This window comes from Thalia democratica, chromosome 7 (genome assembly GCF_965202585.1).
Source record: "Thalia democratica chromosome 7, ktThaDemo2.hap1.1, whole genome shotgun sequence".
NCBI lineage: Eukaryota > Metazoa > Chordata > Thaliacea > Salpida > Salpidae > Thalia > Thalia democratica.
In genome coordinates, this window is record NC_139171.1 from 30,493,120 (window position 1) to 30,505,308 (window position 12,189).

At 27.9% G+C, this 12,189-nt stretch overlaps 1 protein-coding gene across 1 annotated transcript; it reads left to right on the forward strand.

Annotated features, from left to right (window-relative positions):
* Nucleotides 1–4,253: 4,253 nt before the first annotated feature.
* Nucleotides 4,254–7,945, forward strand: LOC145841240 (ectoderm-neural cortex protein 1-like). Its single transcript, XM_082948606.1, has 3 exons — nucleotides 4,254–4,407; nucleotides 5,779–7,113; nucleotides 7,935–7,945. The coding sequence occupies exons 1-3, from the start codon at nucleotides 4,254–4,256 to the stop codon at nucleotides 7,943–7,945; spliced, it is 1,500 nt and encodes a 499-aa protein (XP_082804732.1).
* The last annotated feature ends 4,244 nt before the right edge of the window (nucleotides 7,946–12,189 follow it).

Sequence of the window (12,189 nt, forward strand, 5' to 3'; positions counted from 1 at the left end):
CTAAAAATATTATGTAATTTTTTATTTATTCAGTAATCATTAATTAATTTTTTGATTTGTCATTTTTTACTTATTATTTATATAGTTTTTTTTTTTAATTAATTTGTTATCTTTTACTTAAAACTTTTAAGTTATTTTTTTTTATTATTTAGTTATTAAGTTTTATATTTCAAATATTTTTATATTCTTAAATATTATATAATTTTTTTTGTATTTTTTTATTATTTAGTTAATAAATTTTTTAATTCTGATTACTTCATTTTTTTAATTCTATATAAATTTATTCGTGCTAAAGAGTCTTCTCGTGCAACTTTGTCCCCTCGTGCCAAAATGTGTACCTGCAATTTAGACCCGTCCCTAGGAAGTAAACAAAACACGTGCAAAATTGATCCTCCGTGCTAAATTGTCACTCATGCAAAAATGACCCTTCGCGTAAAAGTGTCAGCGTGCAAAATTATCTGCTCGTGCAAAAATATACCCTCGTGTAAAAGTGTCAACGTGCAAAAGTGAACCTTCGTGCAATTTTGTCTACGTGCAATTTTATCTTCGTGAAATTTTGTGCACTCTGGCAAATAAGTCTTCGTGCAAAAGTATCTTCGTGCAATTTTGTGTTTTCGTGCAATTTTGTCCCCTCGTGCAATTTTGTACGCTTGCGCAATTTAGACAGCTACCCATATATATTACCTCAATAAATATTGGTAGCTGTCTAAATTACGCGAGCGTACGAAATTGCTCGAGGGGACAAATTTGCACGAAGATAAAATATCTTTAAAAATCCACAAAAAACTAATAATCTTAATTGTGCTCATGCACAGTTTTTATTTAACTAATACTTTAAGAAATATTAAGCATTGAATTTTCATTTTTTTTTAACTGTGAGCTACATAGTCTTTGAAGTACAAAACAATAAAATGATTTATTTTAAAAACACTTTTATAGGTGACGTTTAAAACTATAAAACTAATTTAATACATAACTTAATGCTTTTTTTCATCAACATAACATCTAAAACATAAGAAAACAAAAAGTATACTGTTTACAAGAAATATAATCAAATTAAAAATACTAGTATACTACTTAGTATTTGAAATTTTTTTAACCATATTGTTATAGTACTTTTTATTTTACAATAAAGATATGAAATACAAATTTTACAGTTTTTACTTAAGTTCTTAGATTTCACTCTCAACTGTATCCTATTTTTATTTCTGCAATAACGTTTTGTACATCACGTAGTACATGTTATACTGTGTAACGTATAAAGTTTCTTAATTGTTCTTTTTAATATAAGGTCAGTACTAATGCAGCTGTAGGCCTTAGTACTATTTGTCTATTTTTGTGTAAGTGTGAAAAATCAGACAAAATGTATTTTGAAAACTAAGTAGTATTTTAAATATGCTTATATTACTTGTAAACAGTATATTTTTTGTTTTTTTATATTTTAGCTGTTATGTTGATGAAAAAAAGCATCCAGTTGTGTATTAAATTTGCTTTATGATTTTTAAAGCCACCTATAAAAGTGTTTTTAAAATAAATTATTTTATTGTTTTGTACTTCAAAGACTATGAAGCTTACAATTAAAAAAAATAATAATAATTAGTTTTGAGTAGATTTTTAAAGATTTTTTTAAATTGAATACTTATTGAGATATACCATAATATACTAAAAAAGTAATTCGATGATACCTTAATAAATAGTATGTTTCATAAAAAATCCTACATAGGGAATGAGAAGAATATTATTTTTCATGCATAAAAAAAGTTTTAAGGAAAAACTGTTTGGTTTTCGTCAGATTTTTCAAATAACTCTAAAAAAGCCATAATGAACCACTTTTTGTATAGGATACAGCATTATTTATACTAACCCAATATGGAAAATAAAAAGATTATTCAAAAACTAGATACTCTAAGCTAAAAGATGATGTATAAAACATTATTGTTGAAGTAAAAATAAGGATGCGAGTAAGCATGAAAGCTAAAGAACTTTAGTATAAACCGTAAAAGTTGTACTGTAAATGGAATGACGCTCGATATACAAATACTTTTATTTATTAAAACAAATACTTAAATTTATTTAAAAATTTATTTATTGATATTTTACTTTTATTTGCTACCAGGTTTAAACTTCCAGAATGTACTTTTTTAAAAATAAAGACATCTATAAGGTACAAATTTTAGGAAGTATGCAATGGCGTAAAATAGGCACTAAACTTTTTTCAACTGTTGTCATCTATACTTGAAAGATACTGTTAAAGAGAATTGAAAACTTTGAAAACCAGCGCTTGGCGGTATAAAGATATTCAGGCCATTTATAAATATTGAAAAAATATTTCTGTCAAACTTAAGTTATATTAAATATTCTGTTAAATCTCAAAGACTATTTTTATAATTAATGTTATTTTAGTATTCAAGGTTTGTTAACAGTGATTTTTTAAAACTTAATATTTATTGTTCTGGACAAGACATTACACAGTATCTGTGTTGTATGACGGATAACTGAAAGGTTTTATTCTTTTGGATAATCTTCTAGCTAGAATTTTCTTCAACTTATGGTTAGTTACTGTATATAAGCATTCTAGTTGTAGCCGGAAGTGTAGAAGTAACAGCTAAATATAAATTATTGAGTAAAGATAAAATTTGTTTTGTTAAACTTTATTGTTATAATTGTAAGTTAACTTGTGTAATTTATTTATTACTAATAAGTGAAATTTACTAAGCATTGAAACATAACTTAGTGTAAATTGTGTTTTGTATGGAGGTAATTATTTAAATCAAAATGTTTCTTAAATATTTAAAATTACCATATATATAAATTACCAACTTAAAACTAAAAAAAATGATTTATAGTATTTTCAATTTTTTATAATAAGAAAGTTTTTATACTTTGTATAAGTTCTACTTTTTTGTAATTTTTATTATTGTTTCTGTAAAGTAATCTTGTTTTCTCGGCCCACATAACATGTTAGTCTTCTATCACATGTAATATTTAAAGTATTTACGGAAAATATAAGCCTATTGTATATCAAACTCATTTTTGAGTAGGTTTTATAAAAGTAGTTTCACAATATTATTAAAACTTATTCAGTAAAGGCTGTTTGTTTATTTTTTATCTGTTATAAATATTTTTGGTTTACTATAATAGAACTGGAGATTAAACGTAGTTTTTCAGATTAATAAAACAGTTCTTGATGAAAGAATTTTCAAGTTGCTTGTAGTATACTACATATATGGAAATGTGCATTGAAGCAAAACATAGCTATATAAACCAAACACAAAGCCTAAGGGTATATTCTAGTTTACCTTAGGGAGAGTTGTGTTGATTCGAGCAAGAACTTTAAGCATAAAATTCTGATCTAACTGTCTAGTCTGAGTGATTAAACTGCTTTTATTTTAATATAAAGTTTTAGTTTAAACAATATTTACTTCTTTTAGTTTTTTTTTAATATAAATTTCAAGTGAGTAATTCTCATTTTAGTTTGTATGTCAGAATTAAACCATGTGTTAAGGTTTTGAATGTATTTGAAATATTTTCTAAAGTATAAAGTTTTCGAAATTTGTATTATATGTACGGTTTTTTACAATAGTCAAAAAACTAATTGTTTGTTGTGCCTAGTATATGTTAAATAACTTAAGTACCATTTTGTTTTATTTAGGTTTGACCTTAAATCTAAGAGTCTAAATTCTTAAATCCATAGTTGTTATTATTTTATACGAATACGGTAAATTTTAAAACTTAAGACCTTTGAATCTGTAAACAAATGTTAATTATTTACTATAGGTTTCTTAACAACAGCTTAACTTCTTAGAAAATATTAATTTAATAAAACTTAATTTAATTTTTATAAATTTTCTGTCTATAACGTAACTTTACTTCTAAACTTAATAACAAGTTTAAAAACTCAAACAATTTTTTAAGTATCAATGTTGTTGATTTATTTGTAAATGGAATTGATTTTGCTTATTTAAGCTAAATTGTACTTGTTAAACGAAAGTATCTAATTCTAGCTAAAACTTTATATTTTTAACTAATCTTAATTAAATTAACAGCTTTTAATTAGTATTTTAAAAGTTGTTTATAAACTGTTCTATTATAAGTTATTTATAATATGTCAGCTATTTAATCAAGTGTTTCCATTAGTTATCTTACAATTAAAAAAAAAAGACTAAACAACGCATTGGCATGACTATCAATGTTTAAAAACATAAAGGTAAATAAATTAATTTAAAAGATTTCTAGCTTTTAAACAATTTAAAATGGCTGAAATAAACTCAAAACATCGCCATATAGACATGGCAAAGAAAAGTTGGCTTGGAGATGCAAACCAAAAATCACACAACTGTAGTAAAAGCTTAACAACTTCAAAACATTATGATTTCGTGAAAATTAGCAAAAAGAACACTGCAACAAGTTTGAAAACTATACATGATGGTTTTCAATCAAGTAAGATATATTCTTTAAATACAATTTGTTTGTAAAACAAACTTTTGAAACTATCAATTTCTCTTTACCTAGTAGTACTTTTATAAAATTAGCTTGTACTGATCCAGTTGTTTTTCGAGTTATATAAAGTATTTAAATACATTTTGAAACTAAGCTAATAATATATCCGTTGTGAAAATTCAATCACTAATTAACGTTGTAAATATAAGTACCTTTAGTTTACAGACAAAAAACTTTGTAAAACTTTTTTAACTTAAAATAATAATTTTGACTTTTTAAGTTGTCTACTGTACAGTAGTCTTCCTTTGAGTTCGCCCTTTTTACTGGAATAAAAAAATTTTTAGATAGCAAATTAGTATTCTATTTTTGATCTAAAACAAATTGTTACTAACTAAGTAGTAATTAAAAATAATTATTTACAAATAACACTTAGCCTTCAGGATAAGTTAGCCATAATAAATTTCTTTTATATTTTGATTTTTTGAAAACAAACAAAAAGATCTTAACTTCTAGTAAGATTAAATAAGACTTTTTTTCTTTATAAGCACTGACGAAGTCTTTGACCGAAATTTAGTTTGCATAATTAAGTCTTAAAAGAATAAAAAATATAATAAATTTATATTAAACACGGTTTTAATAAAACAATTTGAAAAGACTAACTTAATATCAAATCTTGATTGCGATTTTTCTAACTCTAAAGCTTTAAAGTACTGATTTAGAGCAAATCTTAAAGAAATCTTTATTTAGATTATTCAAGCAATTATTTTCTAAACTTAAATTTTCGAGTTACAAAATATTTTACAAAATAAGTTTAAAATTGTTTAAAGTTTAATAGCATTTATTTTTACATTTAATTCAGTAGTTATACATATTGATGTTAGTTATTTAAACAATAATTTACTGGATAAAACTTGGGAGCTACAAAAGTATAGCAAATTTTTAAAACATTTGACAAATTTAAATTTTAATTAAGTTTAAAAGATTTGCATTTTCAATTGATAGAAAGTTTTTAGTAAAATTTTATCTTATTTTTTAAGGAATTTCATTTCTCTTCGTAAAAAAATGGCTTTTAACTTGTTAAATTTAATTGTTTTGTCAAAAAAATTATCATAAATTTTTCAGATTACATTTTTCGTTCATTTCACACTTTTAGGTTTTACTAAAATACAAGTTTAAGAGCAAGTCTGTTAGTTTATTATTAAGGAGTTAATTAATACAAAACAATCACTGCTACTGAATCTACTAATGCTAGTTAGTGCTTTGTAAGACTTAATTGTGCAAAAACCATTAAACACTAAATTTTATAATTATTTCAAACACATTCTGTTTTATTTACAGGAGCTTCAAAAGTAAAAGACAATGCGATAATTCCGATTTTTAAAGTAAACAAAATTTTGCTTAGTAGAGATGTAGAAAACAACACGTGCAATTACATTATCGACCAAACAAACATTCGAAACGTTCTAGCTTTCTATCAGTTAAGCAAATTTTTTAGTGTACCAAATGTCGCCAAAGCAGCGTTTAACTTCATAGAGCGCTGTTTTGCAATTGTGTGTGAGAATGAAGACTTCTTGCAGCTGGACGCCAACCTCGTTTTGAAGGTCCTGGCCAGTTCGCGTTTGCACGTCCACAGCGAGATGGAAGTGTTTGATGCGGCAGATTCGTGGTTGAGTTTCAACGAGAAAAGACGTCAAAAATATGCAAATGAGGTTCTGCTGAAAGTGCGTTTGCCGTTGCTGTCGGGTCAAGACGTTGAAAACATTTTAAAAGGGTCATCATCCTTTACTAAAACAAAAGAGAGCAGTGGTTATTGGAAAAAATTTATTGAAGGCAAAAAGGAATGTTTTCAAAACAAGCCATGTACTCATTTTAACTATCGATATTGCGACCAACGCACTTTCAACACCGTGATTTTAGGTGGTTTTAACGAGACCAGTGAAAAAACTTCGAATAAAGTAAGCTTGGTCCACGGAAGCAACTTGGCAGACACGAAAGCTCTTCCCTCCATGACAGAGGCGCGAAGCCGCCACCAAGCGGTGTGCTTGAAAGGGGAAATTTACGTTTTTGGCGGCCGTGACGGCGACAATGAGCACGTGCTGTCCGTCGCCAGGTACTCGTTGCTGAGCAACACTTGGCACACGGAAACGAAAATGCCCGACAACCGCCGAGATTACTGCGTTTGCGCGTTCATGCGTAAAATACTCGTTTTTGGCGGCAAAACAAAATCCGCCACTAGAACCACTAGAACGAACTCTTGCTTGGAGTACTGCGCGCGCGCGTGGAATACATCCAAGAGCATGCGCCGGTCGCGATCGCACGCGGCGTGCGCCGTCTACGAGGGCAAGATCGTCGTCGCCGGCGGTTTCGGTTCGGACAACTGGGCGATGAGGCACGTCGAGTCGTTTGACGGAGTCACGTGGTCCGAGATGCCGAGCATGGTTGAGAGTCAGCAGAGGCACACCCTGGTCGCCGCAGGAACCAAATTGTTCGTCATCAGCGCTATCGACAGCGAGGTTTTCGACAGGTTCACCGGGAAGTTTGTCACCTTCAGCTTGCCTCCCGACCACGATACTTTCTACAGCGTCGCCTCGAACGGAAGCGAGCTTGTGATCTATGAGGAAGAAACAGGAACTAAATTAACCTATGACGTCGATATGGCTACGTGGTCGCGAGGTTTTTGTCAACCTACCAAAAACTTAATTTATTTTTCATGTGTACAAGTGCCTTTTTGTTAGCATTTTTGAAAACTTTTTAGTATTTGAGTAGTTTTTTTACAGAAAAACGGATTTCTATGTTTGTTGATTTAGGGTAAGTCCCTGATAAGGTATTATACTGTATCCGTTGTGTATTACTCAATAACCGAAGGATTTTTTCAATAACCAGGTCAGACTTGGTAAAAAGCACTGTGTTTAGCGTTGAAAAATCGCGGCTGTAGGATTTAAGTTTTACTGCCGGTAACTTTTTCACACGTAACATAGTGTTTTTTAAAGAGCATCCACCCTCTCCTCGGACCATACTTTTGACGTTTTTTATCGTTTAATAAACAAACTGTTTCTTTAAACCGTTCTATGAACATAGAAGGAAAGACTTATTTGATTTTAATAGTCTTCAAAGTGTTTTTTATCATAAAAATCTAAATACAATACATTGTAATGCATTTCATCCTTATTAAAATGTAAGTTTTATAAAAAACCAAAAATCATTAAAAATTAAAATGAAGGTGAATTACCACTCACAATAAACACACAGCTTAATTAGTGTCGTTGTGTATTAACAATTAAAAGGTGTGTGTTTTTTGATAAAGTTATTTGTTGTTATTGACTCTCAACCATTGGTGCTGAGTCCTACTCTTAATCTACAACCATTTTTAATATTAGTTCTTATCAGATTGTTTAAAATTCAACCTGTGTTGATTATTGACTTGTTGGTGCAACTTCAGTTTCAGTCTCCGCTCTGTTTTGGTCACAGATTTTTGATATTGATTCTGATCTCAGGTTTGGACTAAACTAACATTTTTAATTGCTTATACTTCTTAATTGCAAATTTTAAAGGGTTTAATTAGATTAAGTTATTGATGTAGTGCTGGTTGTTGTATTTGTTTTACTTCCAATTGTTCAGGGTTTTTATTAATTTGAACTTATTTTTAAAGCTGGTTTATTGCAATAAATTTGATATTTTACATTTTCGCTTGTCTTGATTGTATTGAAGATTCTGCAAACATTTTCATTCAAATTCAAAGTTGAAAAACTGACCCTAACTACCAGACCCCTTTTAGCTTAGATATAGCTAAGTTACCAAGGCAGGAAACTTTCACCGCGGTTTAACCTTAACAATAGTGTTACCACCAGTCCTGGGAATCCCCGAGATTTTCAACTACGGATTTTATGTTGTGTTGTTCAAAGATCATGTGCTCGATCAATGCTCTAGAAGTAAAAGTACAATTAAACAAACTAAGATAATAGTTTCATTTCTAAATAAAATAGTATAGAAACTAAAATAAAATTTAGAAACGATATTAAATACTACGCGTTACTAAGTTTTATAAGTAGTAAAATTTTGATTGTTTTCAGTCAATTTATTCGAAATTATTTCAACTAGAGTTTCTTTTCCAATCTTAGATATTTTATTTTGAAAATACTTATTTAGTCTGTGAACAATTAATTTTTTTTTTGTTTATTTATATGTATGAATAATTGTATTTTGTATCGAAGTTAAGGTTTTAAAAGTCATATTATAAATAATATCGAGTACAGGTAGACCCCCGTTGCTAGAAAAAAAAACTATCATTATTGAACAACTTTTCCAATTTAATTAGTTTTAACTCAACATGTCATGCTCGAGTAGTTCCAGTAAATCGAATACATTAACAATGGCAACTCTGGTACAGTACGACCATACTTACTAAAAGAAGTAACAATTTTTATGACTTCTAAAACTATTTAATTTAGCTGTGTTAAGACTTTTACTCATTTGAACTTACTTCAGCAAGACTAAAAGCTTCACAATCTAACTTCAAATTTTACTATTTACAACCGAACCGCCGATTACACAATACTAAGTTTCCTGCAAATATGATAATGTTTTTAGCCAAGGATTTATGAATTTAAAAAAATCTATAAAAGAATTATATCTAGAAAAACACACGCTTTATGCCATTATATTAGTCTAATTACTTTATAATAGCTATTACAAAATACTAGCATTGAAACAAACTTAAACACAGAATGTATAAGTTTTTATACTTTGCTAATAAATTTTACTAAGCTAGCGACATCTAATATACATACTTAAGCATTCTGTTCTTTTCTAATGTTAAACAGACTAACGTAAATATTAAAAAACAGGTAAAATAAAATTCAAAGTTGGGATATCTAAAAAAAAATTAGAGAAATCATGTTCACATGTATCAGTAATCCTCATCATTTTATAAAAATACGATACGGAAAACTATATAATAGTATATAAAATACGCAAATGTGTACTATATTTGTTTAATTTTTTTTGTTCATAGTTTACGTATTTTGGTTTTCATTATAATTAATTTAAAAACAAATGATAAATAAAGGTTTATAGAAAAACAAAATGTTTTTTTTTAATTGTATTTAACATAGTAGTTTAATTTGAGCAAAAACCAAGTTGAAAGTATAAATTCTTGATCTTCAACTAGACGCCTTACTCGCTCGGCCATAGAGACTTTTGTTTGAGCCACTTTTTTTGGGTTTATATATTTTCTTTGCTAGAAACCTTTTTAATTTATTGAAAATCTAAGATTTGAAACCATCGTTTTAAAGTTAGACTCTCAGCTTTGTTTAAGTATTGATTTAGAACTTTTGACGGCTAATAGATGAAGTTTTATATTTTGATAATGATATTATGTTTTTATTATATTCATTTGTATAAATATTACTTGATAAGAGTAATTCAATTTAATTTCTAAACAAAAACAATGTAAACCGAAATCTTAGCGGCTTTAAAATCCCTGAAATAAAGTATTTAAACTTGTTATATTTTAGAGGCAAAAAACTAATGAAAATAGAGCAAAATATAAATTAAGAGTAATTTAGACATAGAATTTGAACAGGCAAACAACGTACAAACAAGATTAATTCAAGAAAACTATAGAAACAGCATTGTCACTTTGAATTAAATTCCATAGTGTTGTTGAGCTTGATTTAGAGTATGATATCTGGATTATTTACTACATATATAACAATTTGTAGTAAATACTAAAAACCACAGAATGAATATGAAACTATGTGTTTTACTTTTTGTATTTTATTGTACTTTAAACATTTGCTATTTACATAATGGCAGTAATTAAGTGTATCAAAAACTAATAAAGTTACCTAAAATTTAATTTATCAGAAAAGCAAAAAACTTTAGAAAGCAAAGCAAATAAACTAGTGAATTATCACAAAACGATTTGAATACTTAACGAGACTGAAAGTATAAAAAGCTTAGAAATTGTTAAAATAAGACTTAAAAGAGTATACTTATTAATATAAAAAAAAAACACATAACATATGCTACATAAAAGATTATAAAATGGCTTTAAGATATACAAAAAGAACCTAGTAAATTTATGAGACAAAGTACAATAGAATGATACTAATAAATCAAATTACAATAAGTGAAGTGTTATATATAGAATAATAAATTGTTTGTCTACTCCAAAACTATACCATTTGCAGTACTACATCAATGTTATATACTATAAAACATAAAAACTTACTGTAATTCGATTATATTTAATACTAAACATACATCTGGACTTAAAAAAGAATATATAATTAAAACTAAGAGAAAAATAACATATTAAATAAGACTATATGATGACTAAGTGGGTGTTCAGATTAATTAATTAAGTTTCAACTAAAACACTTAAAATAAATAAATAAAAAAGGTCATTTCGTTATTATGATAATGCATGCAATTTCAAACGTTTATTATAGAAATTTTAGCTTATTTGGTGGTTAGCAGGAATTTATTCTCAACTAAAATACGTGCGTAATTACTCGTACACCAAACAAAAACTAATATGATGCTGATCAGCATAAGGACCTGGCATAAAGGACGGCTTTCGTTATTTGTGCAAAAGTCCCGGGAGCAAGAGCTGCTCCGATAGGAATCGCAGCGAAATGCCTTAAATACAATTTTATTATCAATCTTAATAATTTCCCGCCAAATTTTCACTTTAGGGGAATTTCCATTTGTGAAAAAATGTGTGCCGAGCCTTAATAATTTAGTGCGTACTTTACACGGGTGCGTAGTTCTTAGATCGCGTACCTCATAGACATAAAAAATCACGTTAACACATTATTATAAACTAAGCCATACTACTTCATGTGAATAACATTTAATTTTAAAATTTGTTAACTACTTGTATCTTAAATAGTTCTTAGGTCCGCTTCTAACGTCTGGCTGCAGTTCTAACATCGCTTTTGATTGGCTAATATAATACAATTTTTACTAATTTTTAGTTCTGAAGTAATTAAACTCGTTTTACATTTTATTTTTATGTATTTTGGTAATTGTTTTTAATATTATGCTGTATTATCACTTAATCTCATTATTTTATGAATGAAAACATGTACAAAGCCTTACAACTGCAATTATAACAGTATCATATCTTATTTAAAACAAAAAATTACCTACTTCTTGGAATAATTTTCAAATAACAAACTACTAGCACTTGATTAGCCACATTAAAGTTGTAATGGGTATTTATTAAGTATTCAAATAACAAAGAATTAGTAAACCTGCATACACAAATGAATTGTACATTTCGCCTTAATAACAACTTGAATCAGCTTGTACATTGGTGAATTTTTGTTATGACTGAACTTACAACTTGATTTCCTGTAACAGCCCTCATCTCTTGATAAGAAGTCCTCGCAGGGATATTTGGAAAATATATGATCACACTCCAAGGATTTAAAGTAGATTCAAGTTAACAGAGGAATATTTATAGAACTTTTTTTTCTGTTTCTTGTACACCAGACAAGATGTTGTGGCCAAACCTGTGAATACTGTAAGTAATTTCTAGTTCAATAAGATATTTTTATTGATTGGCTATGACAAAACCATCACAACAAAAACTGATAAATTAATATCATTTGGTTAGTTGATATAGCACTACTAATTTCTATAAGAAGAAAACTTTTACTGGCTGAAAACGGTAAATTTATATAACATTTTAACTATTCAAAATATAAATTTAAGCATTTGTTAAAAAAAGATCCTAGCGAA

Coding starts and splice junctions, on each gene's coding strand:
- LOC145841240 (XM_082948606.1), top strand. CDS start 4,254: ATGGCTGAAATAAACTCAAAACATCGCCATATAGACATGGCAAAGAAA. Junction 4,408..5,778: donor CAAAAAGAACACTGCAACAA/GTTTGAAAACTA, acceptor TTTTATTTACAG/GAGCTTCAAAAGTAAAAGAC.